Genomic DNA, 26,401 nt, shown 5'->3' with positions numbered 1-26,401 from the left:
CGGAGAGGAAATGGCGCGTCTGGCCCGGGGCGGCTGGCCGGGCGCCCCCCGCGCGCCCCTCCCCCGCGGTGGCTAACCGCGTGTCCGTAGACGTCACGGGCGGCTCTGCTCCACGGGAGAGGGGCGGTCCGGGCAGAGACCAGGAGAGGAAGGCCGGGGAGGGGGAAGGGTGGACTTGGCCCCCGGCTCCGCTCCAGCCCTGGCCGACTCGCAGCCCAGTTTCTTCCCAAGTCCCGCCCCTGGCCCCGGGCGCCGTGGCGGCGGCAGCTCTCCTCTTTGTAACCGAGGAGTCAAGAAATGTGAGAAACGTGCCCTGTGTTACTTATTTGGGAGCCGAAAATTTATGCCCAGCTGAAAGCGCCCGGGGAAATATTACATCAGATGAAATGACAATGATTAAAATCAGCTTCTCCCCCGCCCCCTTCTGAGCCCAGAGGAGGCCCGGGCGCCGCGTGGCCGGTCAGCGGGGGGCGGGAGACTGGGCAGCGGAGGGCGCGGGGGCCTGGGTGCACTGCTCCCGGGAGGGTGCTGGCGGGGGCCCCGGCGGGATCGCCCGGGTTCCGGGAGGCGGGTGGGAATCGCCCGACGAAAGGAGGGGAAACAGTGCATCTCTGTCGCCGAGCGCGGCAGGCGCGGGCGCGCGGAGCTAATTGCGACTCTAATCCTCTGCCCCGCGGCGCAGCCGAGCCCCGAGCCAGGAGTCGCCGCGCGCTCCCGCTCGCGCTCGCCGCGCCGGGTAATTTGGACCCGAGTCCTTGCCCTTTGCGTCCAGGCTCGGCAGCCACGGGGCACGGGCCACGGGCTGGGGCGTGGGGCTGGTTTTCTCGCCAGCAATCGGGGGAAGGCCGCTGGAGAGGAGGGAGGAAAGGAGGTGGGAGCGGCGGGAGGGCAGCCGGAGAGCGGCGCGAAGAGGAGGAGGCGGTGGCGGCGGCCGCGAGGAGGGGAGGAGGCGAGGGGAGGGCGGGGTGGGGAGGCCCCGGCGCGCCGCGCCGCGAGGGGCCGCGCGAAGCGGGGGCCGGGGCGGGAGGGGTGGGTGGGGGGGAGGGTTGGGGGCGAGAGAGAAAGTAACTCCAGGACGAGACCGGAGCGACCCGCGCAGCGAGCACAGGCGGCGAGGCTGCGCCAGGCGCTCGAGACCGGCGGCTGCGGGGGGCGGGGGCTGTGCCCGAGCCCGATCCCCCGCTCCGGCTCCGAGGTAAGCCCCGCAAGGGCGGCCACCGCTCTGCACTATGCACCCCTGTCCCCAAAGTGGCTGCGTTACTGAGAAAGTCGGGGTTCATACTTGGGCGGGGGCGGCTGCTTTGTCCCAGTGCTGGGCGGCGGGGGCACCCAGCACAAAGGCCTGGCGCGGGAGGGGTGATTGCCCACGTGGGCTGGTCCTGGCCCAGGGTAGACCCTCCCCACGCGGGCGGGCTCGGCGCTTCCTGCAGCTCGGGGCGGGCGGGGGGGCGGGTTCAGGCCCCAGCACTGGAGCCCCAGTTGCAGGGCCGGTGAGTTTCCGGGGTCAAAACTGGGCTCACGCAGCTGGGGCTTTGGGGCGGACGGGGCTCGGCTTGGCGCTCAAATCAGAGCGAGGAAAAGTCTCTAACGGGACAGATGTGCGTCCTCTGACGCCTACCCCGTGAGTGCGAAATGGGGCGGGAGGGGTCGGCGCGCTGCTGGTCGTCCCAGGCGCGCAGGGTTTGAGGCTCCTGGGCGGCCGCGCGGATACGCGATCGCCGCCCCCGGGTCTCTGCTGCCCGCCTGGACGCGCGCACCGGACACACTCCCAAACATCCCTTTTTCCGTATCGAAGCGCCTTTAGGTCTTCCCGCGCCCCCCACCCCGACTGCAGAAAGATAAGCTTCAAGTTTTCACTCCCTCAAATGTGCATGAAGGAATTTAACTGCATTGAATAACAGCATTAGTTTCAATTAATTTTTTTTAATCCCGCCAACAATAAACTTTGAGAACAAAAGCGCTTTTACGTCCTTAATTAGGCAAGCTTCCCATCTGTGGTCTCCAAGTGTCTGCTTCTTGATTTAACTTTGTCCTCCGCCCCCGCCACACACCCCTCCCCACCCTGCCAGGCTCTTCGGGTTCCGTGGCCGCCCCCGCCCCGCGGCGCTGCGGGCCTGGGCCCAGCCGGCTCCAGGCTCCCTGAAGTTCACACCGGCCGGCGGCCTTCGCGGCTGGGCTTGCGCACCAGGTGGCTCGCGGGCCTCGCTCCCGGCCCACCCCCCGGACAATCTCGCCCCGGGCTGGCGCCCAGGGCGCAGAGCTGAAGAGAACTAGGGAGGCGCCTTCTGTTTACCTTTTATGGCTAAAATAACAGCTTAGCAAAGAAGCGACTTCACGAAGAAGCGATTTAGTGAAATCGTCTCAAGCTGCCGCAGCTCAGCCAGTTTAATCACCCCCAGAGAGCTGAACAACTGCGAGCACAATGGGACACAAAATCATTTTGTGTGTAAATGAGCGTGGCATTCTGCTCGCTTCCCTCTGCTCGGGCGGGCGGGGCTCGGCGGTGGTGGGCGGGCGCGGGTCTGGGGCTCCCGCCGCAGCTCCCAGAAGCGGGTCAATACCTAGCCAGTTTGGAAACCCGTGGGCCCTCAACAGGCTGTTTGGCCAGCCTCGGGAGGGCTGGGTGTTGGGGCCGGGTCATGGGTTTGATGCTGATGTTGTCGGAATGAGCTTGTGTCTTACTGCACTCACTTTATGCTTCTGACCTTAGCAGTGGTTTCGGAGAAAGGGTCGTTGTCCAGCACAGATGCGTTGGTCAGAGGGAGCACTGGAGGTTCTGGTCAAGGCGTAAAGCCTGGGGCTTCCAATGGTGAGTTTCCGGTTTGCTGTGAACCGCAGGTTGTGCTTGCAATGGGAAGGAGGCTGGGTGAGAATGGCAGGGGGCAGCTTTTGTGCTGGGTGCTTGGTGTTAAATGTCACTTTTGAGCAGTGTCCTGGCAGTAGGGAAAACTGTGCAGTTGCTTTGATAGAATGAAGATCCATCAGAATTCCTTCCAGCACAGTTTGTCCTCCGCATGGCTTTCCTTCTGACTCCTCACCCAGCAGAGCCTCCTACCGCAGGACAGCCCATTCTGGAGATCTGTTTTGGTTTCTCAGAACTTCCTTGAGATAAGTGACCTGCTTTTTAAAAAGCTAACTGGAACTCAGGAATGCCAAAAGCAGCAGCCCCCGACAGCACCCCCAGTGAGGGTACAAATTAAACCTCTCTGTTCCCTAATAGCACCTCCACCCCACCCTGGTTCCTGTCAAGGAACTTGCCAGGACCAGGACAGAGTAACCTGACTTAAAATTTGCACGATCTGATGCTCGTTGGACCTTGGTCCATATTTCAAAATTGGATGTTGAATTTCAGGGCACAAAGTCAACCCTTAGGGGAGATTGCACGCTCATTTAAACCAGCAAGAGACAAGTCCGGGTTAGGCTTGTGGAAGCCACTGGTGAGGGTGGTAGTCGCTGTGAATGCCCTCCTCCCAGCCCCGTGAGATTGGAAAGGGCTGCATAAGCCTGCTCTTCTCCACCCTCCTCGCGGGCTCTGTCAGTGCGCTGGAGTGGCTTCTAGTGACTGAGGAACAATTTCTTCAGGTGACTGTGGAGCAGAGGAAAGGGGAGGAGCAGGAGATGGGGTCCATTTGCTGAGCCACTGTGGATTTTTCTGGCCAGCTCTCTGATGCCTTGGGGGTGGGGGGGATATCATCCCAAGGGGCCTGAGGCACAGACAAGACCACCTGGGGTCTGAGAGGTTCTGAGTTCCCCATCTCATAGAGGGTGCAGGATCCTCCCTGCACAGTGGTCCACAGGGTTCTCTGTTGATGCAAGAGGAGACACGCTTGGTAACATGGCTCTAAACCAAAATACCGGGAAAATCAGATTTGTTCTGAAACATTTTGGGCAATTACGGTGAGCATATGTTTCAGTATTGTCATTAGCTGAGTTAGCAGACATGGAGCTCTCAGAAAACACATGTGAGTGTGTGTGTGTGTGTGTGTGTGTGTGTGTGTGGGAGAGAGAGAGAGAGAGAGCGCGAGAGAGAGGGAGAGAGAGAGAGAAGTGATTTGCTATGGCCCGAATGCATCCTTTGGGGTATGGGGATAGGATAGCAGTGGGTGGAATCTGGAGAACGCTGTGTAGTAGGCATGGGGTCCAGGAGAGCATGTGCAGAAAGGACGACTCGAAGTGTCTTTGACTCCATTTGCTGAGCCACAGCGCCCATAACCTTTGAGGAGTAAGCCCTCTGGTCTGTCGGTGCTTCCCAGATACTCCGGGCAGTGATGGAAGCCTAGATGCCTCACCGCAAGGAGCGACCGAGCGGGTCCTCGCTTCACGCCCAAGGCAGCGCCGGAACCGAGGTGAGAGCCAGAGGGTGGGCTGGTCAGCATGGGGTCGCCTCTTTGCCCTCTTCCCGAGTGCCTGCTCACTGGTTGGCCTGGCTGCCCCTCCTCGTAGCTGCAGCATTCAAGAGATAGCTGTTGACTGACTATAGGATTATATATTTTTTGAAACAAAAATGCTCTTAATTTGATGTGAAATTTACTACATGTATAAAACTCAACGCCTTAGGTGCTGAGGAAGTCACTAATTTAGAGGTGTCTCGTTACTGAGACAAACTTGCAAAAACCCCTGAATCCCAATTCACAAATTGGTGATTCGTTTGTCAGGGGATATTTCACATCTAACACATAAGCCCACGACCTTTAATTAGAATTTTGCAGTTTGTTTTATGCCCCTGGAGGCTGACACCTTGAAATTTTTTTTTCTTGATTTCTTATTGCTAATAAGCATCTTTCTTTCTCCCTCTGGTCCTTTGAAGAGAATGATGCAAATACACTTAATTACAGTTGTGGCCATAATTTGTCAGCTGAATATGTGATCAGGCACAGGCGAAGTGATCTGATTAGATCTGTGATCACATAGGTAACAAAGGGAGTACACAGCTCTGTTGGGAAGAAACCCCTGTTTCTGCCTTGTTTCCATCTCCAGGAGGGAGGAAGCATGTCCCGGTTGTCTCTCACCCGGTCACCCGTGTCTCCCCTGGCTGCCCAGGGGATCCCACTGCCAGCCCAGCTCACCAAGTCCAATGCACCTGTGCACATCGATGTGGGCGGCCACATGTATACCAGCAGCCTGGCCACGCTCACCAAGTACCCCCGACTCCAGGTAAGAGCCGAGCCCCTTGTACTACCAGGTGTATGACGGTGACTGGCAGCATCTGCAGCCTGCTACCAGTGATGTCTGTCTCCTCTGCCAGCCAACCTGCAGGGCTCTGCAGTCCTGCTCCTCCCCCCCCCCCCCCCCCCCCCCCCCCACCTCTCGCTGCCCCGGGGAACTAGGGTTTGACAGGGACTTGTGACCCTTAGCTGGCTGCATTGGTAGTGCTAGGAGGAACTTCTGACCCACTGGCAAGAGCCACTTATTCAGAGCCAATCCTACCTGAAGCTGGCCAGCAGCTGGCTGGGGAATCTGACATGCCTTTAGGTTCCTTTTGAGTGGGACTTAGGCCTGGCCTTTGCAGGGGGTCATTTGTGAGCAATGCTGTGTACTTCTTGGGGTCATGCATTTAATCCTGCTTCTGATTCTAACCCTTGGGAAATCGCATAGGCGGGGGAGGAGAGGAAGCTACAATTTGCCATCTTTGTTGGTGTGGCTACTGCTGGACCCTGAGGGCTAGCAGCAGGCTCCCTGTGGCAGAGGGTGGGGGTGGTGCAGTAACTGTTGTGGAGAAGCAGAAGCCTCATGCTCCATCAGCAAATGGACCCTGGACCCTCTCTGACCAGGACCCTTCCAACCTGCCGCCTCACACTCGGCAGAGCTCCCTGGTATTCCTGCCTTGTGGGCCCATCTGGGCAGTGCTGGGAGGCCAGGGAGGCGCTGGGCGCTGCCCATTCCTGCTTTTGCCTCTTGGGCATTTTCCTCCCAGGGGCAGCAGGGCTGACCCGAACTGGGGTGGGTCCCCGTGAGGCTGTCCAGGAGGTGATGTGGAGCGCTGCTTGCTGAGCCCCCAACTGCTTGCTCCTGGCGCAGTGAGGCAGTTGCTGCTGAGGGCTGAGCAGCAGGAGGGCCAACGCTACGGGCACCACCCGTTTTATACAGTTAAAATAGCAAGAGGAGTTAATTAATCCCCCAGACACCCAGGGATCATCTCTGGGAAGCTTTCTAGTCAGGCTGCCTTGTCAGTGCAATTGCTCAGAGCACAGAGGAGCCCTAGTGTGTGGAGGTGGCTGTTAGGGTGGCTGGTATGGGGCCAGGGTGGAGCCCTCCATGGGCCTGAGGTGCTCACTCGAGGAGGGATCTTTGGGGTGGATGCAGGGTCAAGTTTGGAATCTGGGGATCCTGGGGGGCAGATGGTGGTTGAGGCTTCATTTTCTTTGCCCAAAAGAGGCTAGGCCTGGGGCACTTGTGCACTTGGGCCATGGGGGTGGGGGCAGGCATCAGCCATGAGGCCACGTCGGCAGTGTTGGCCTGTGCACTGGCTTGCAGAGCCCTGTCTAGAACAGGAGATGGATTCAGTTTATTTAATTTCAATTTTTCCCTCTGTGGCATTCTTGAGTTGTTTGAGATAGATCACCCCTTAATTGGTTGACGACGTTTGTGAGTGAAATTCATAAAACCCTTGCCCACAGCCTCTCTGCAGAGAGTTTCCTGAAATCAGACACTTGCCCTTCTGGAGTAATCACAGCCCAGGCCCACAGGGAATGGCCTCCTCATTCTTGTGTCCAGGCTGCTACCTGGGAGCCATGAGGGCGGGGGGTGGCCCTCCCCCGCAGGCCCACACTGCAGCTTGTCCTTGCCCCGTGGTCCTGTTCTGAGGTGGGGTGGGCCCACTGGCTGAGCAGCTGATGTCCCTGGGGCTCCTGGGCTGCTGGATGTACCCAGAGGAGGTGGCAGTCACATTCTTCCCTGAGGCTGGGCTCAAGATGAATCTGCTGTTCTGTCTGATGGTTTCTGGCTTACAGGCGACCTGCTTCCCTAGCCGGAAGCTTTGGCTGGGAGGCCAGGGGTACCTGTAGGACAGCCAGGGGACAGTGGATCAGGCAGCTGTGCTGCCAAGGGCCCCTCAGGTCCCTCTCATCCCTCTTTGAGTGAATCATTAAAATAACGATTTTTCATCAATTCTGGAAACCAAGAGCGATCCCTTACCCAGTATCGCTTTGTGAGTCACCTGGAAGTGGAGGACTAAAAGTGTTAAGGTCCCCTGGGGAGTTTCAGTGTAAAAGTGCTAGAGTCCCGTCCTGGGCAGTGCTGGGAGACCAGGGACCCGTGCCCCAGGCCCTCAGGTCCCGGGGCCACAGAACGTCGCCTGGGCTCCTGAGTCTTGGCTGGTGGGGGTGGTTCTGACACAGGACCAGGTGCCACCACTGGTTGGCCCCAGAACAGCTGTCAGTCAGTCACTGCTCAGAGGCAGCGGAACAGAGACTCCCTGGGGCTGTCACCCCGCTCATGCCAGCCTGCTGGGCATTGTCTAGCTGCTGCCATTGCAGCCTGACTCGCAGCCCTCCTGGCTGTGGGAGGCAGCAAACTGAGATGTCCAGGAGCTTCAGAACTAATAAAACCTCCCCCTGAAACATTGAGGAAATTGGAACCAAAGCTTAAAAAAATAAAGAGAAGATCCCTGCCAGCTGGGGTCAGAATGACCAGTCCATACCGTGGAGAGCCTCTGAAGTTGGCACCCAAACCCTGACGCCTCCCTCGGAGGGTGGCCCGGGGCAGGAGCTGACTCTTCAGCCCCTGTATGTGTCTGCTGCTCCTTTGTGGTGACTGACCTAACCTTCCCTCAACCTACTCACATTCTTGGTAGCCTCAGACCCCAAGGGCATGAAAGCCTTGGTCCTGTGAAGATACAGTGAGTCATGGAAAGATCTAGAACCAGCCAGTCCTGAAATAAGACAGATTAAGCACCTTCTAGTCTTGGTACAGTGAGCAACCTGGAACCCAGTCAGCCCCAGAATTGGGTGGGTTCCGAGTCCTGTGGACTGACAGGAGGGTCTGGAGCCCCAGCCAGCCCTGACACCAGAGGGACCGGCCACGCAGCCAAACCTAGAACGTCGCTGGCTGCACAGAGGGTGCGAGCTCAGCCAGGAAGGGTGGAGTAGGTTGCCCGGGCTTAGGAATGGCTGGCTCATCTGTGGATGTGGCTTTCACTTCTGTCTGCTGATGCCGTGTGGAGGCCCTCGGCTGTCCCATCTGTTTCCAGTGATGCTGGGTGGCCCTCAGTCTGACATTGGAACACCCAGGCTCTGCTGAGGCCAGGTCTTTGGGGCTTGGACAGTTGGGACACGCCATGGAGTCCACAAGGCTTTCCAGTGGGGCTGTGTCCCCCAGTACCGTTGTCACCAGGCCTAGGGGGGTTGATAGGGCTTGGTGGCCTGTGGAGCCCTGAGATGAGTTATATCTGGGTGACAGCAGCGCTGGTTCCACCAGCTCGGGCCTCTCCACGCCTCACCGCAGGCTCTGACCTGTTTGTGCCCATCCATGAAGGCAGACTTGCCCTTTTATTTTCTTAAGAGATATTTTTATTGATTTCAGAGTGGAAGGTAGAGGGAGAGAGATAGAAACATCAGTGATGAGTGCGAATCATTGATCAGCTGCCTCATGCATGCCCCCTACTGGGGGTTAAGCCCACAACCCAGGCATGTGTCCTGACCGGGAATCTAACCATGACCTCCCGAGTTCATAGGTCGACGCTCATCCACTGAATCACGCCAACCGGGCAGCCTTGTCCTTTTATACCAGCGGTTCTCAACCTGTGGGTCTCGACCCCTTTGGTGGTCGAATGACCCTTTCACAGGGGTCACCTAAGACCATCCTGCATATCAGATATTTACATTACGATTCATAACAGTAGCAACATTACAGTTATGAAGTAGCAACGAAAATAATTTTATGGTTGGGTCACAACATGAGGAACTGTATTTAAAGGGCCAGAAGGTTGAAAATCACTGTTTTATACAGTCCCACTGGGACAGGGCCTGGGCTACTATACACCTGGGCAGACCCTCAGAGCTGATTCCTGAATGTGCCAGGCCACCAGAGTGGAGGACGGTGCAGATGGGAGGCCCTGAAAGAGGCTTTGGGGCTCTAACCCCTCAGCTTCTGCCCAGCTCATGTGCCCTGGTGCACAATGGCAGGGGCAGGGCAGGGCCTTGGGCATAGTGACCTTAATGGACAGAAGGCTAGGCTGCTAGGGGAGAGAGGCATGTCCCTGGAAGGTCCGTGCCAGGCAGAGAGTGAGGGGGCTAAGGGGTCAGACTGTACAGGCTGGACTGGAAGGCCTGGGTCTCAGGTCAGGGCCACCCTTTTCCCAGGCTGTGCAGACGAGCCGCAGCCTTGGAAGGGTCTAGTGGACACGTGTGGCCCTGCCTGCTGAAGGATGTCTAGAGGTGCTGTCCCTGGGAAGACCCTGCCAACCTTCCTCCTCTATTTCTGAGCCAAGCTCTTGGCTGTCATCACCCCTCTTTGTGGCTCCTAATTGTCCATAGCTGGGCCTGGGGTCTGCCGGGGAAGTTAGCCAAACCAAAGCCTGCCGCCCTGGGCATTAGGGAGGCCAAAGCCTTGGCTCTGAGGCTGCTTCCTTCTCCCTGGAGTGGATGCAGACCAGCCTCAAGGGCTCCTCCAGACCCCCTGAGCTTCTGTCAGAACCACTACCCTTCAGAGGACAAGGTGCTGGGTCCTGTCTCCCCTCCCAGGAGTGCACACCTATGGTGTATGTGCATACATAGTGGTGTGTGTGTACATGTGTGCCCTGTAGCATGCAAGCACGCGTGCAGAACCTCCTGCCTCCCTGGGATCTCCCCGAGGGCTCCCTGAACGAGTGGCTGTTGTTGGTTTATCTGTGAGTTTGTCTCATGTACATAGCTGTGTCCCTGGTTGACCTGTGCTGGCTGGTGTGTCCTTTGCCCAGATGTGTCTAGGTCTGCCTGTGATTTGTGTGTCGTGAGGAAGAGACCATGTGACCCTGTGCTTGTTACCCAGGTGTGTCACATAATGCTCCTTCCTATGGGTTAGATGACATGGATGTGTGGGACCCAAGGCTGTCTTGGCTGCTTTACATGTGTTCACTGCGTGTGTGGCTGTGGGCTAGGGTGTCTGATGGTTGGTGGGAGTTTTTGGGTGGGTCTGTCTGGCTAGGGTTTGTGTGTGGGGGCAAGGAGGCTGTGTCTGTGTCTTGCTGAAGTTTTCCAGGCCTGTAACACGTGTCAGCAGGCAGGTGTATGCAGCTGGGTGTGTCTCCTGGCTGTGACTTGTGATGCTTGCTATGCCCTGTCTGATTGTGGCCTGACTGCCTCTGGTTTGGTCCAGTTTCAGTCACCCATGTAAGGCCCCTCGTCCCTCCAGCAGGGCAGGCCCTAAGGAGTGGGGCTGGGGTAGGTGGAGTGGCCCTTCCATCAGATATCCCACCCTTCATCTCTCCCAGAATAAGCCGCCTCTTCAATGGCACTGAGCCCATCGTCCTGGACAGTTTGAAGCAACACTATTTCATTGACCGGGATGGGGAGATTTTCCGCTATGTCCTGAGCTTCCTGCGGACGTCAAAACTGCTGCTCCCAGATGACTTCAAGGTAAGTCTGTAGCCGGTGGCAACCCTGCTGCCTGTATGGTGGCATTACACGCGGACGTCAAAACTGCTGCTCCCAGATGACTTCAAGGTAAGTCTGTAGCCGGTGGCAACCCTGCCGCCTGTATGGTGGCATTACACGGGGGACGCTGTGACTTAATAAGTGGACCCGCGGTCGTCATAGCAACCATAAAAAGTTAAGCGATGAAGCCAAGGGCTAAATCAGTTTTTCTAAACTAATTTTGTTTTCTCACGTTTTTTAGCTTATTTCTCAGGGTGTGACAACAGTTAAGCAGTGGCACTTACCCTGGTTTCACATTTGTCGTGTTGAAGACTTGTGTGTGGGAGTTACAGGAGTTAGCGGTTCCTAGATCTGTTTCTTGGTGGCCGTTTGCAGGGAGGAAACCCGTCCAGGTCCCGAGAATCCTGCCTCGGTGCCAGTCCCCTTTGTGGCCCCAGGGACCTGGAGGAAGGAAACTCAGGCCTGGGCCACCCCACTCAGCAGCAAGTGGCCTTTCTTCCTTCTGGCACCCCGAGAACCAGTCACCCTGGGACTGTTTTGTCCTCCATCCAACTTAGTTCCTGGGTCCCAACAACTGAACTTACTGGTGGCTGAAAATACAGTGCAACAAGGCAGACGCGGGTCCTGTCCCCATAGCACTTAAGATGTGGTGGGAAGACAGATGTTGAACAAAAACCAGTTGAATTCCACAGAATTCCAATTCAGAGAAGGAGTCGGGGTGGATGTTACTCTGGGAGGTGAAGGAGGAAGGGGGCAAACAGGTGTGAGGGCCTTGGTGAGAAGGCAAGGAGGCAAGGACCGTCCTGACCCGGAGAGAAGGTGTTAGCCTGGGGCTGTGTGAACTGGGAGGCCAGGAAGGGAGGCTGCTGGTTGATGTCAGGACCTTGGTGGCTGGTTCAGCATTTGTAGGGAGCAAGAGGCCAAGAGGGGTTATTTGAAGGCTTTGGACCAGGGTGGAGGCAGCGAAGAGGGAGCCAAGTGGCGGGTTAGACATATTTAAGAAAGGCTTGGGTTGGGGGTGGGGGCTCTCGAGGGTGCCTCCCGGCCTGCAGCTTCTGGCTGAGTGGATGGTGGAGGCCCAGCAGGGGAACAGGCTGGGGGGAGTGTGGCACCCAACGCCTGCGTGGAATTGCTGGTGGGACGTTGGGTGAAGGCGTTCTGGGCTGGGGAAAGATGTGGGAGTTGTTTGCTGTGCAGATATCACTTAGGAGCAGATGAGAGCAGAAGCCCAGGTGGGGCTGAGGAACCCCTGTGGAGGGATAGAATGGGTTCCGCCCCCTCAGGGTGGTCCCAAAGGCCGGGGCCAGCAGATGCCAGGTAGGCTCTGCTTTGTGTCCGGCTTCCTTGCCTCTCCCCCAGGGGTCCTCAGGTTCACCAATTGACCTTGATCTGAGCCCCATTGAGTGGCATGAGTCATGGGCACTCTCGGCTCCACAGGGCTGGGGCAGGTGTGGGTGACCAGGTGTGTGAGGGATAGTTGGTGTGAGCCTGTCGTCCTGGGAGGGGGCTGCCTGCCTGGTGAGAGATGGGCTCCCCACCCAGCCCCTCCTCACACAGCTGCTAGTTCAGGGGCCGGCCAGGCACTTGGCAGATCTTGTTGTCCTTTACAAAGCCCGTCCCCTTCTCTGAACTGGGTGTCTACATGCATTTTATAGAAGAGAAAACAGGCTCAGAGAAGCTCAGTTACAGATGATCAGAGGCTTCAGGGCTAGCACATGAGGATGCGAAAATCCAGCCTTGGCAGATCTGTTTTGCCTCCCTGCTGGGCCGTGTGCTCTTTCAGGGCAGGTGAGCTCCTCCCCTCTGGGATTCTGAGAAGCAGCAGGTCCCAGGCATAAACAGAGCCTCAGACTTCTCTCGTCTAGCCTCCTGGTCTTTCCAGAGGCTTCTCTCTACTTTGGGGTGGTGGCGGTGCAGGGGGTGGGGGGGCGGGGGGATGAAGCCTCCCTGAGTGCTTGGGCCAGATGGAAGGACTCAGGGGGTCTGGCACAGATGCACACCAGCCGCTGCCCTTGGGACAAGGCTAGACTCCTTGTGCTTGCACACATTCACTTGAGCCTCATTTTCTCCATCTGTACAATGGGCACAATCATCCCAGTTCACATTGTGCCCTGGGGGAGGGGGTCACGGTTCTGTGGAATGGTGAGAGGAGGCCCTCCTGGCATTGGAAAAGGCAGTCCCCCACCTCCCTCCATCCTGTCTGCTGTTCCGCAGGACTTCAGCCTGCTGTACGAGGAGGCGCGCTACTACCAGCTGCAGCCCATGGTACGGGAGCTGGAGCGCTGGCAGCAGGAGCAAGAGCAGCGGCGCCGCAGCAGGGCCTGTGACTGCCTGGTGGTGCGGGTCACGCCGGACCTGGGTGAGCGGATCGCGCTCAGCGGCGAGAAGGCCCTCATCGAGGAGGTCTTCCCAGAGACCGGGGACGTCATGTGCAACTCCGTCAACGCTGGCTGGAACCAGGACCCCACACACGTCATCCGCTTCCCGCTCAACGGCTACTGCCGGCTCAACTCGGTGCAGGTGAGGGCTGTGCCTGCCCCACTGGCCTCCCCCCGCCTCCCCCAAACCCTCTGGCAGCAGAGAGAGATGGAGGGAGGCTCGGCCCTGAAATGGCGAATCCCTCCCTGCCATCTCACAGAAAAGGCAACAATGTATGGATGCATAATTTATGTCCTGCTCATAATTAAATGATGGCGCCTGGGGGATGGACTTAAAAAAATTGATCTGTACTCTTTTTTTTTTTTGCAAAAGGATGTTCTATAAAAAATGTCCAGAGTACTTTCAACAAAGTGTGCTTCATTTGACACCCAGAGTCTGAGTTTGGATTCAAATTAAACCCAGACAACAGGAGCGGCAGGTCAGAGGCGGAGCGTGGAAGTGGCCTGGAGCCCCTTCCTCTCCCTCCTGACCCGGCCACAGGCACCCAGTTGGCTGCCCAGAGTGATTCTGGACTGGCTTTCCCTAGATGGGCCTTAGAAGCCCAAGATGGAGTGGGGACCATTTCCCACCAGCTCTTCCAGACCCAAGAGCACACCCCCGTTTCAGGTGTGGGGCAGAGTGGATTTGTAGGGAAAGTGCCCCCCATGCACACGTTCCACAGGCTGTCATTCAGAACTTGCTGGTTGCAGGACAGGTGTCAGACAGTGACTAGACCCAACCCGCACAGAGGCACCAACCCACGTGGACTCAGAGGCCTGCAGAGACGCAAACACAGAGAGGACGCCTCCTCTCCACCCCAGCTCCCGTGAGCTGATGCGCCCCCAGGCCTCAAACCATCTGGGACTCGAAGCTCAGGGAAGCAGGTGGCTGCCCAGAGGCCAGAGGCAGGGTCTCTCTATAAGTGAGGCAGGTCTCCGTGAGGAGGGGCCCTGGGACCACATGTCCAGAGCGAAGGGCAGGTTACATCCGAGAAGAGGCAGGGGCCCCAGAGGCTCTTTCTCCTGCTCTGAACCAGGCTGTGGACCCTGCAGGCTGTAGCTCAGAGTAGCCACTCGGATTTGGTCACTGGAGGTGTTAACAGAAGGTGGCTGCCCAGGCGAGGGCCCAGCTGCCCACCAGGCCAGCCAGGCAGATTTGCAGCTGGGCATTGCTGACTCCTGTTTCTTCCCGGCAGGTCCTGGAGAGGCTGTTCCAGAGGGGTTTCAGCGTGGCTGCGTCCTGCGGGGGTGGCGTGGACTCCTCCCAGTTCAGCGAGTATGTGCTTTGCCGGGAGGAGCGGCGACCACAGCCCACCCCCACCGCTGTCCGTATAAAGCAGGAGCCCCTGGACTAGGCCCTGCCTCCGTGCCCACCTGAGGCCCCTGACCCTGGGGATGGCCAGGGACCTGCGGACAGTGCTGGGGAGTGCTGCCTATACCTGCTTCTCGATCTTCGTGAGACTGAGGGTGAGGCTGGGGGTTCCGAGGCCAGCCCAGGGAGCCCCAGGGCCCAGGTGTCTTGCAACAGAATGGGGTGCTGGAGGCATGTTTTCCAAAGGATTGGTGTGACCCAAAGATGCCTCGGTGAGAACTCTGCCACCAGTTTCCCAGTGCCCCTTGGCTCCCCAGCCTGGCACAGTGTCCTCCAAGGCCCTGGGGCCTGCCATGGCAGAGTCGGCACTGGCCTCCCAGCCCACTGCAGAGGAGCTTTTCGTCCTTCTCCACATGTGGCAGACTCCAGTGGGTCTCTGCATCAGAGATGGCTTATTTTTCTACAGTATTTAAAACAGAAGCAACTGTAACTGCACAAGCCAGAGAGGCCCGGAGAGGCCGACAAGGACCAACACTTCTTTATCTGGTGCTTCATTCTCAGTCAGACATGCGCATGCCCACCCGCATGGTGGGAGAGTGGCCTGGCGCTCCGGCCCAAGTGTCCAGGAGTGGGGCTGGGAGAGCTCTGGTCCCTGCTCTAGGGGCATGCAGGGAGGGCAGTGCTGTCGGAGCTGAAGCAGGGCCCCCAGGGAGCAGGGCTGCTGGGAGGAGGGTGGTTTGGGTGTGGGGGATGGATGGCTGTGGAACCACCTGAGACCCTCACCTTTGCTGTCACCTGGGCCACACCTGGTAGACCACCTGACCTAAGCCCAGGGGCTTCCAGTCCGGTTGTGTGTCCTCACTGCTGGGGTCTCGGAGGAGTCTCTTCCCATCCAGACCAGCCCCAGGGCCACAGGGCATCCTTACCTCAGGAATGGGCCCCTCGGTGAAGGGGCCCGCCTGTCAGTAGCATCCTCTGGGTCCCCACCTCAGGAAGCTGTCCCCAGCTCTGATTTTCCCACACTAATATGCACACTGAATTTTAATGAAATTTGTTATACTAGCTTGCCAGTAAGACCTGGGCATGGGCATACCTGGGACTCTTGCCCCAGATTCCAACAAGGACTGGCCCCTCGGGGTCCTCACAGACCTGCTGCCTCTTAGGCCGAACGACGGACACCCCAGCCTTGTCACACTTGGCCGAGCTGGCTCTTCCCGGGTGGAGAAACCACAGACAACTGCTCGGTGGATGGGGTATCCAGCCACCCTGCATACAATGCCTGTAGACTTACTTGTATATGACTCCTTTAATATTGTAAAGATGATGATGTACAATTGTCGTGTTTGTGTGAACACATGATGTTCCTAGTTCATGCCATAAACGATGCTATAAAGCAAAAGACTGAGGCTCCATCCTGTGCAGAAGCAGCAGTGGATTCCTGCGTTGGATGTTGTGTAGGGGTTCAGGGGGTTGGGGTCCTCCCTCTGTTCCTTCAGTTCAGATCAAGGAAGAACCGCCAGTGCTCTCGGGGGAGGGGCAAGGTTCCAAGCTGGCCGTTGGTCATGATTGCGTGTGGGTGTTTCCTCGCTGTGCCTGTCCCCTGCGGGCAGCACAGTCTGTGTTCTCACTCACAGCCCCTAACCAGATGCAACGGGGAGGCCGATGGGAGGTGTCCGGGGGCTTTTGAACCCAGTCACATGTTTGAGATTTTCATTCTCTCTGGCTTTTGGTTTAGGTTGATATCCTCTTTAGAGCCCCACAGAATATAGCAGGAGAAGGTGACAGTCCAGAGCTCGGGCCGCCAGGGGAGGTGCAGCCCCCGGCTGAGGAGGGTCAGGGTCGAGTGCCCCAGGGCAGCACAAGACTGGGTGCATCTGCTACCAAGGGAGGAGTTTGAAGGCATTCCCGGAGGCCTCCATTTAAAGGAGCCTTTTTGTATTTTTCCTCAAAGCCCTCATGTTCTAACCCAGTGGTTCTCAACCTTCCTAATGCCGCGACCCTTTAATACAGTTCCTCATGTTGTGGTGACCCCCAACCATAAAATTATTTTCGTTGCTACTTCATAACTGTAATTTTGCTACTGTTATGAATCGTAATGTAAATATTTGATATGCAGGATGTATTTAGGTGACCCCTGTGAAAGGGTCATTCATCCCCCAAAGGGGTCGCGACCCACAGGTTGAGAACCGCTGTTCTAACCCATGAGGGCCCTTTTACATGCCAGGTAAAGGCCACCAGCCTCGACCCTCCTGGAGGACGAGAGCACAGCTGCTTCCTGTCTGGGTTGCAAAGCAGACGCCATCCCACTGTACAATCTAATTTGCTGGACAGACTCGCTAGCCTTCTCCTTTGCTTAGCAACACGCCTCTAGTTGGCACATCTGCATTTTGGCATCGGAGGTTCACATCTGAGAGGAGGAGAAAGTGTTGTGTTTATTAGAAAGGAAGTCTTGTGAAAACAGCTCATTGCGACGTATGTTCATGGATTTTCCTGGTATGATAGCATGGTTACTGATGGAGATGCCCTAACATTTCTAAGCAAACTAGGTTTTTGACTAAACCATGGTGCTTAAAAAAAAAAAAAAAAAAAAAGTACCTTACTGAATGTTACTCTTAATTTATTTCTTCTTTCCTAAGTAAAATCAGGAAGTATGATTTTACATAAACTGGGGAATTTCTGAATTTGTAGAGAAACACTATGCTCCCATAGTAATGCTTAAAATTCTAATAGACATAGTCCCCTAAACAATAAGTACCAATGTTCAGTTCCTTTAAAACATTTACATACTTCCTGGAATGAATATATTGTAAGTAGTCTTTTGATCAAATACCAGCAGTACAAATGTCAACTTCTGCTCTTTGTAAACCTCTAAAGTAATTATTTTTTATTATAAGCAGGAGAAGGTAACCCCCTGGACAGAGAGCTGTTCGACGCCTCCCGGTTCCCGCAGAACCTCGGCCCGTGCCGGGGAGGCCTTTGCAGCAGGTGGCTTCTCTGCTGCCCAGCTCACATGGGGCTCGAAGCCAGGTCACAGCATCAATAATACCTTTTTAAAAGTGGTGTGTGTTTTTAAAAAAAAACAACAAAAAACACCCACCACTTGACCATGTTCCTTAGAATAAATAAAGGATATTTTATAAGTTACACGTGCAGATCTAGCACTTTGTTTCTGAGGCAGCCACAAGAAGGTACTCTGGCTTGGATGATTCCTGAGCCACCACTCCTCCCACTTGGCTTGGCCACTGAATAGAACCTTGAGTAGCTCAGGTTCCCAATACTGAAACTTCCTGGTCTGAGGAGCTGCTGTGAAGGGCTAGAGACCCTGAGCAGCTGCCTGGTCCCCAGGATCCTAGCATGCACTCTGCTGGGAGTGGGGGCCATGCAGGCACAGACTTCCTGACTCTTCACCTCTCCTGAACCCCCAACCTGGATTCCTGTGTTCAGGGTAGGTTGGGCCTTTTGCACTATGGAGAGTGTGTGTGTGTGTGTGTGTGTGTGTGTGTGTGTGTGCCAAACCCCTGCATTTGAAAAAGGAGCAAAGAGCCCTAACTGGTTTGGCTCAGTGGATAGAGCGTCGGCCTGCGGACTGTAGGGTCCCAAAATCAATTCCGGTCAAGGGCATGTACCTTGGTTGCAGGCACATCCCCAGTAGGGAGTGTGCAGGGGGCAGCTGATCGATGTTTCTCTCTCATCAATGTTTCTAACTCTCTATCCCTCTCTCTTCCTCTCTGTAAAAAAATCAATAAAATATGTTTTTTTAAAAAGAAAAAGGAGCAAAGAAGGATGGATGTGAGAAAATGAGGATGTGGTTTCCATTGAGCCCTGACTAAGGAAAGACTCATTTGGCCAAGCCCAGCAAAGCATATGATGGCCCCATCCGATTGGGCCTGTTCTCTCCTGATCCTCCGGAGACGAAAGCAGCTGCAGTGTCCCTGAAGGACACTCTAGGACATACAAGATTGCAGTTTCTCTGAAGTAGATGATAAGGTAAAACATACAAAAATGGGGGTTACCAGAGGATTTTTAGTTCTAGGCAGGGTGCTTGGTTCAACCCAATGGGGGGCCTCTAGACAGAGCTGGAGGGACAAGAGTTGGCCAGAGAGGATAGCTGCTGGCCTTGAGCCTGACACCGAGGCTGATGTGTGGTGTTGTGATGTCACAGTGTGATGGAGATGAGGTAACCTTTTGTGGACCAAGAGAAAGAAAAAGGTATTGGTGGCAGCTAAGGGCAGCTTCCTGCCAGGAGCAAGACTAGCAGTGATGTTCTGTTAGAAGCATCCGAGTTTTGTGATGGGACCTAAATGGAATGCAGCCCCAGTGAGGGGTGAGGGTCAGAAAGGAGGGCTAACCAGGAGCTTTCCCTGGACTCACAGCCCCCGCTTCAGTCCCTGCCCTCACATCTCGGTAGGTCCAGGGCATTTCTCTGGAAAGGAGAGCCCAGCCTTTGGGCAGCCCCTACCCCTCGCTCCCCGGTGATCTTGTTTGGGACACTAGGTGGCAGCTCTCTTCCCCCAGCCCCACAGCTGGACAATCAAGACACCTGCCTGACCCTTGAAAAGCTCTCCAAACCTTAGCAGTGGTTCTCAACCTTCTGGCCCTTTAAATACAGTTCCTCATGTTGTGACCCAACCATAAAATTATTTTCGTTGCTACTTCATAACTGTAATGTTGCTACTGTTATGAATCGTAATGTAAATATCTGATATGCAGGATGGTCTTAGGCGACCCCTGGGAAAGGGCCGTTCGACCACCAAAGGGGTCGCGACCCACAGGTTGAGAACCGCTGCCTTAGAGCCACAGGCAGTGTGGGGTCCCTCGGGGTCAGGGCCTCCTGCAGATGTGTATCCAAGCACTGCTGCCCGCCGGTTGGTGTTTGTCCACAGGGTGTTGGTGTTTCTAATCCCACCCTCCTCTCAGTGGAAGGATGTCTTGTACAGAATGTGTGTGATGTTAGGGTCATGTGACTTTGACCTGATGTGGCTATGGAGGTTTTAGATGTCCATTATCAAAAGGGTCCCTGCTTACTGCAAAATCCTTACCGCCCAACCACCCAGGGAGGGCCATGGATTGATGGCAGCATGCGCCAACCACCGCAGGCATGTGGGTGACAAGACCGCCCATGAGACTGAGAAGACACTTGTTTATCTGCAAGAAGAGTTTCCTTGAGGTGCTATAAAGTTACCTGGCAGAGAAATTTCCATATAACATCAAACATGGATTACCCCCACGTTCCTTGGCTTGAACATGGAGCTAACAACCTCTCAGGCCTCAGTGTGACATCTCCACGGTGAACCAGGCTTCTCTGAAAACCCAGTGAGAGACCCAAGGAACAGGCAGGCACAAGCCGGGAAACACAAGCGTGAGGGGTGGAGGTCAGCGGCACTTGGATTCTTGCCTTTATTTCCATTACACAGAGCAGCCGGTTCTGCCAGCCCTCTCAGCCTGTCCCCGTGCTGGACCAGGATCATGGCTCGGGAGCGGTAGCAGGTGGACCACCTCACACAGACATCACAAACCAGGATGAAGTGTTAGAGTGCAGGGGCAGCGGAGGGGCCCCTTGAGGGTGCCCTCAGGAGCGCCCAGACCCCCACATCCCTGTCTGGACGAGCGGGAGGTGCCACCTGCCACTGACTCGAGCTGTTCCCAGCCACGCCTGCTCCTCCAAGCCCATGTCTGGCATGTCACCAGAGCTTCCTCCTCTGTGTCCTGGACCCGGTCCAGGACTCCCGAGGGAGCTGCGGTTTGGGGCGCACAGTCTGTACCAGCAGGGTGGGGCGGCAGCTCCCACTCTGGACGCGGGCCACGCCCTCTTGGACGCTAACACACCCCCATTTCCCGGGGCCCACAGAGACACGCCTGGCCCTGCAGCCAAACAGCAGGAAGGCAGATTGGTGCGAGTATGTACAAGGTCCTGGAATTCTTGCCCGGTTGCCACACAGTATTCGGAACATAATTGGGGGAGGTTGTGCAACTGCCCTGCCGAGAAGCTGGGCGCGCTGCGGGAGCTCTCAGCACAGGCGTCCAGGGAGCCTTGGGACAGAGCCAGAGCCCTGGGACATTGCCACCTTTGGGTGGCAGTGATGGCCTCGCCCTGACGGAGGGCAGTGTGGCTCTGCTGAGAGCTGAAGAGCCCAGGTCCCTGTGGGGCCAATGGGAGTGAGTGTGGGGCAGAGAGGACCCTGCCCACAGCAACAGCCCCACCTGGCAGTGCCCTGAGCGCGCACCAGCTCCTTAGGGATGCACACAGGGGACTGCACTAGAGGGAGCCCCACCCAACGAAGACGAGGAACTCACAGCCCCTTCCCCACCCCATGGGGCCTGTGCTTGGGCAGCTGGGCTGCATTCTTGGTCCCCCTGAGCTCCCATGGGTGGATCCATCCAGGGGCCCAGTGAGTCACTTCCCCAGGCCCAGAGGCCTTAGTCAAAGGTGCCTCCCTCTCCTGCAAAGCCTCCTTTGTTCTGCTGGCTTCACTTCACCACCCTTTCCTCCCCGTGAGGTTGCAAATTCAGGTCTTGAGGGTCTTAGGGGCACCAGCTATGAGTAGCACAGAGGTGGGCAAATGGATGCTGCCTGGGAAGTGGTCTGGCACTGCAGAAGGCTAGAGCTTACTTTCTTGCTTCCTGTGTCCCCTGCCCTCTCAGGGCCCAGCACCCCCCACACACCTCCCTACCCCTCCGGGGAAAGCCCCACCTCCTTGCCAGGTAGTGGGTGTGCAGCCTCAGGAGCACTGATCCTGGACGTGCACCAGGAGGGAGGGTGGTTGGATGTGCTCACCTGGCAGGCACCACCCAAGCTGCTGAACTGGCCCCTGACACTTCTCTTGCCTCAGGGAGAGGCTCCCTGGGCTCAGATGACTGCCACACCTCACTCTCGCTTTTGGTGCTCCCTCCCCTCAGCCTCCCCTAGTTCCCATGCCTTGGTGGAGGAGCCCAGGGGAAGCCCTGCCTAGAAAGGTAACTCATCAAAATATGTACTACTATTTGTAATACTTTAAATAATAAAATAAAAAAATAAATAAAAAAGCACCTTCAAGCACAGCCTCTAGTCCGCCTCCCCCGCTCGCCACCTTCCAGGCCCAGCTGGCCACATGGCGGGGAAGAGGAGGGAGGAAGGCGGGACTCGTTATCCTGGGAGTTGCCCAGCTGCAGGTGAGCTGAACCACCCTGTGCTGTAGGCAGCTGTCCACAGCACAACTTATATGTGGTGAACAGCAGCCTTGCAGGCAACTGGGCCTTGCATTTTGAAAAATTAGAAGACTAATTTCCAAAAAAAAAATTGTATTCACGAAAAGATTCTCAAATTTTATTGACAACAGTAAATTCAGAAAATGGAGGGAGGAGATCCCATGGTCCCAAAAACAGAGGAAAGAAGAAGTCTGTTAAGAACATCGTTGGATGAAATATATTTATCCTCCCACAAATGTGTATTGTTTGCGGTCAGCCACGCATCTGTAGGGCCCTGGACAGCAGAGGGGTCCCTGAAGGCCAGAATCGGCGCCAAGTGCATTACACACATCAGTTTAGCAAATCCTTAAACCACACCTGTGATGAAGGAGCAATTAATGGTCTTATTCACACAGAAAAGGAAAGGCATAAGGTCCCTCGCCTTTCAGGGCCAGAAGAGCAGCCCCAACTGGCTCCACAGCCTGTGCTCCTGCCATTGAAACAAAGGCTAGTGACTTAGCCTCCCACTGCCGTGGGGACACATGGCCACAAATTGAATGGCTTAGAACCATGAATTTATCATTGGACAATCCTAGAGGTCAGAAGTCCGGAATGGGCCTCCCCAGGCTCAGCCAAGGTGCCAGCAGAGTTGTCTTCCTCTATGGGGGCTGGAGGGGAGGCTGTTCCTTCGTTTTCCAGCTGCTGGGGGCTGCCCGCATGCTTTGGCTCGTGGGCCTTCTTCCATTTTCAAAGCCAGCAGGGTGGCATCTTCAGCCTCTGACTGACCCCTGATTACACTGGGCCCACCCAAATAATCCAGGATAATCTCCCTGTTTTAATGTCAGCAGTTTAACCTTAATTGCATTTGCAACCTTAATTTTCCTTAGCTGTGGCACTTAACATATTCACAGATTCCTAGGTTTAGGATGTGGACTTCTTTGGGGGCATTATTCTGTCTTCCACAGCTGGGTAGCACCTTTGTCCATTCAAAAAATATATATTTTAAATTTTTAGGGGAGGGAGCGGGCAGAGGCTGCCATGAGCTCACGGCTGCCACAGTCACCTGAGAAGGGAGGGGAGGAGAGAGGGAGAGGGAGGGAAAAGACAGGAAGAGGGGGCTGGGGTGGAGGGGAGTTACTGCCTCCCAGGCTCTGTGGTAGCAGTGCCAGAGCCTGGATGGAGGGGCATTCAAAAATATTTATTGAACACATGCCAAATGCCAGGCACTAGTTTAGGTGCCGCGGGGGATACAGCAATGAATGAAGAAAACAAAAATCTCTGACCTTGTGGAGTTTACACCAGTGGAGGAAAATGGACAATAAACAAAATAAGCTAAGTGTATCGTAGATTTGATGGCCCTAGGTGCTAAGGGGGAAAATAAAGCAATGAAGAGAATAGGCAATGTGTGTGTATTGCTATTTTGGTCAGTGTGCTGGACATCTACCATTTGGCCCTCTCCCTTCGCCCTGTGTCTGGTGGTTAACATTTGTGAACAGCAGGAAGGGGCTCCCTTGCCCTCTGGCTCCCTGTGGACATGGCTGATAGGAAACACCTTCAGGAGACTGGAGGGCAGAATGCAAGTGAGGTCAGCATCCTTCCACCCTCCTCCAAAGGCCTCAGTCCCTTTCAGGAGACTTTTCCTACTCAGCCCACTCAGCTCCCCAAACACCTCCCTTTCCTCGTGCCTAAGGATAGTAACTATGGCTGCATTTACTAGCCCTCAGGGGATTCACTGCCCTTCTGGTTTCCCTATACCCTGTTCACACTTTTGTAAGTAGTTTATTAGACTCTCCTCACATTGTCCTGAATGGACAGTACCATCTATTTTCCCAGGAAGGAATTGCTGAGCTGGTGACATTTAGGTAAGCCCCGAGAAGGTAAGGTGGGAGACAGGCAGATACCTGGTAGAGGAGCATTTGGGGCAAGGTGGCTGTCAGTGCAAAGGCTCTGTGGTACACCTGCATAGATGTGTGAGAAACAACAAGAAGGATGTGGGTGGCTGAGGAATTTGTGAGAGTGGGGAGTGGTGGGAGGTGAGGTCACAGGGCTACCTGGGGTAGGATGGAAGTCAGGTTGGGTAGGGCCTTTGAAGAAGGTGCTGCTAGTGTCCTGCCTGTATCCCCTCAGTACTGCCCACCGATGGGCACAGACCCTATAGCTTCCTCCTGCCCCTGCCACTCACTGTCAGAGGGCCTCTGCTGGCCCCAGGAGTGCAGCAGACCCTCATGCCTGGAGCAGACCAGGGAGTTAACTCCCCTGAAAGTAGCCTCAACCAGTGTAGAGTTGGTCAATAAATGCCCAGTTGTCTTGCCTCTTGCATCTGACAGTTGTGAGGCACGCTATGGGCACTCTCCCAGAGGTCTCCAGGGGGTTGAGCTCTGGTTGTGCACTCGGGGAACTCAGTAACTCACCCTGCATTGGCTTTCTTCCTCTCCCTACCACACTCCCCTGTTTCTCTTCCCTTGCTCTCAGGAATCATCTCCCAAATAAATGACTTGTACTCAAGCTCTTATTTCAGCATCAGCTTCTGAAGCTTCCCAATCTAAGATACTCTGCTGGCCATTATGAGGACTTGGGCATTTATGAGAGTGAGCTGGGCAGCCACTGAAGAGTGGTGAGCAGAGGAGTGACGTGGACTGAAGGGGACGGGGAAGCAGGGAGACCAGTTTGATGCTCCTCTAATAGTTCAGAGGAGAGATGCAGGCGGCTTGGAGCAGGGTAGAAGCAGTGGCGGTGGTCAGAGGTGGTGAGATTCTGGATACTCTTTGAAGGAAGAGCCAATGCAATATGCTGCCTGTTCAGAGGTGGGTTGTGAGAGACAGAAAGGTGTCTAGGGTGACTTCAAGGTGCTTGGCCTGAGCAAAGAAAGGATTGAGTTGTCTTTTACTGGAATGAGGAAGATTGTTGGGAGGAGAGCAAGATAGAGGAGGTTTGATTTAGGACATGTTTAGTTGAGGCCCCTGTTAGACATACGAATGAAAACGCTGAGCAGGCAGAGGGTCAGGTACACAGTGGGGGACTCAAGAAGGAGTCCAGGCTGCAGGCAAGAGGTGGAGGGTCCGGTGAGGCTGAAACGGCCCCCGTGAGGTAGGGACGGCCCCGGTGAGGTTGAAACGGCCCTGGTGAGGCTCAGATGGCCCTGGTGAGGTTGAGACTACTCCAGTGAGGTTGGGACAAATAAAGGGGACCAGTATGGACTGATGAACAGGGGTAGATGCAGAAGCAGAGCAACATTGAACAGAATGTTAAACTACAGTGGGAAGCCTGGGGAGGGTTGGGGGGGGGGGGGATTAAGAGACCAACTGAAGGACTTATATGCATGCATATAAGATTAACCAATGGACACAAGACATGGGGCGGGGGGGGGCGGGGGGTAGGGGCCGGGGGAATGTCATTGGGGGGAAAAAAGGAGACATATGTAATACTCTTTGTAATACTTTAAGAAATAAAAATTATTTAAAAAAAAAAAAAAAAAAGAGGTGGAGGGTCATCAGTAGATAGATGGCATTTAGAGCCAAGACTGCATACGTTCTCCAAGGGAGTGAGTGTAGAAAGAAAGGGGAAGAGTCCCAGGTGCCTGGGGTTCAGACCCAATGTCTAGAAGTCAGGGGAAAGGGAAGGACCAGCAGAGGAGTTGGAGAAGAGCAGCCAGCCAGGTGGGAGGAGGGCCAGGAGGCTGCCCTGCGGTTGATGATGAGGCTGATGATGAAGCAAGTGCTTTGAGGCCTGGGCTTGACTGCTGGATGCAGCAGCATGGAGCTCACCGGGGACTTCAAAACCAGCCCTATCAAGTGAAATGAGGAGGCAAGAACCTACATGGAGAATATTCAAGAGAGAACAGGAGGAAATTAGAAACAAATATGGACAACTCGAGGAAAACTTGATCAAATATTTTAAATGAATTGTTTCATTTGGAAACAATCCCAAATTTGCATAAAAGTTGTAAGTATCATGCAATACTATTTTTTGGATGAACCATTTTACAGTAACTTGTTGACACGATGCCCCCCTTCTAAATACTTAAGCGTGCTTTTTCTATAAATAATGGCATTCTCCTAAGTCACCGTCATCAGTCACCGACATCAGGAAAGTACATTGATACTCGGCCAGCACCTCCTCCTCCGACCCATTCAGGTTTCACCAATTGCTCTGGGGGCATCCTTTTTTTTTTTTTTAAATATATTTTATTGATTTTTTACAGAGAGGAAGGGAGAAGGACAGAGTCAGAAACATCGATCAGCTGCCTCCTGCACACCCCCTCCTGGGGATGTGCCCACAACCAAAGTACATGGCCTTGACAGGAATCGAACCTGGGACCCTTCAGTCCACAGACCGACGCTCTATCCACTGAGACAAACCGGTTAGGTCTGGGGGCATCCTTAATAGCAAAGCTGCTATTCGATCACATGCTGCATTTAGCCGTCCTGTCTCTTTTAGTCCTGTCTCTGGAAAAGCTGCTCATTCTTTCCGTAACTTTCAAGTCCTTAACATTTTTTATGATTACACACCAATTATTTTATAGCATGTCCCTCAGTTCAGGCTTGTGTGATATTTTCTCATGCTAAGACCAGGTATGTGACCCAGCAACTCCACTCTTACATACCAAAAGGAATTGAAAACAGGTGACCAAACAAATTCTTGTACACAAACATTCACAGCAGCACTATTCACATTAGCCAACAAGTGGAAACAGCCCGAATGGCCATCAGAGGATGAATAGGTGAACAAAATGTGGCATAGCCATACGATGAAATGCTGCCTAGCCATAAAAAGGAATGGAGTCCTGATATATGCCACAACCTGGGTGAACTTCAAAAGCATTATCTAAACTGAAAGAAGCCAGGCACAAGAGGTCACACATTGTATGACTCTATTTATATGAAATATCTCGAGTAGGTAAATCCACAGAGACAGAAAGATATTAGTGATGCTAGGAG

General features: G+C 55.0%; 1 protein-coding gene across 1 annotated transcript; it reads left to right on the top strand.

The window, feature by feature from the left end:
- Nucleotides 1-1,050: 1,050 nt before the first annotated feature.
- On the top strand, nt 1,051-15,699 carry KCTD15 (potassium channel tetramerization domain containing 15). Its single transcript, XM_070398046.1, has 7 exons — nt 1,051-1,195; nt 2,711-2,809; nt 4,254-4,346; nt 4,978-5,144; nt 10,400-10,553; nt 12,786-13,091; nt 14,185-15,699. Exons 3-7 carry the CDS (start codon nt 4,281-4,283, stop codon nt 14,341-14,343), a joined length of 852 nt encoding a protein of 283 aa, XP_070254147.1. The 5' UTR covers nt 1,051-1,195; nt 2,711-2,809; nt 4,254-4,280; the 3' UTR covers nt 14,344-15,699.
- The last annotated feature ends 10,702 nt before the right edge of the window (nt 15,700-26,401 follow it).

Source organism: Myotis yumanensis, unplaced genomic scaffold (genome assembly GCF_028538775.1).
Source record: "Myotis yumanensis isolate MYYU_CA2020_CCGP unplaced genomic scaffold, mMyoYum1.0.hap1 SCAF_18, whole genome shotgun sequence".
NCBI lineage: Eukaryota > Metazoa > Chordata > Mammalia > Chiroptera > Vespertilionidae > Myotis > Myotis yumanensis.
The sequence above is the reverse complement of the archived record's forward strand: the minus strand, read 5'-3'. Positions and strand labels throughout refer to the sequence as shown.

Coding starts and splice junctions, on each gene's coding strand:
- KCTD15 (XM_070398046.1), top strand. CDS start 4,281: ATGCCTCACCGCAAGGAGCGACCGAGCGGGTCCTCGCTTCACGCCCAA. Junction 4,347..4,977: donor AAGGCAGCGCCGGAACCGAG/GTGAGAGCCAGA, acceptor TTCCATCTCCAG/GAGGGAGGAAGCATGTCCCG. Junction 5,145..10,399: donor GCCACGCTCACCAAGTACCC/CCGACTCCAGGT, acceptor CCCACCCTTCAT/CTCTCCCAGAATAAGCCGCC.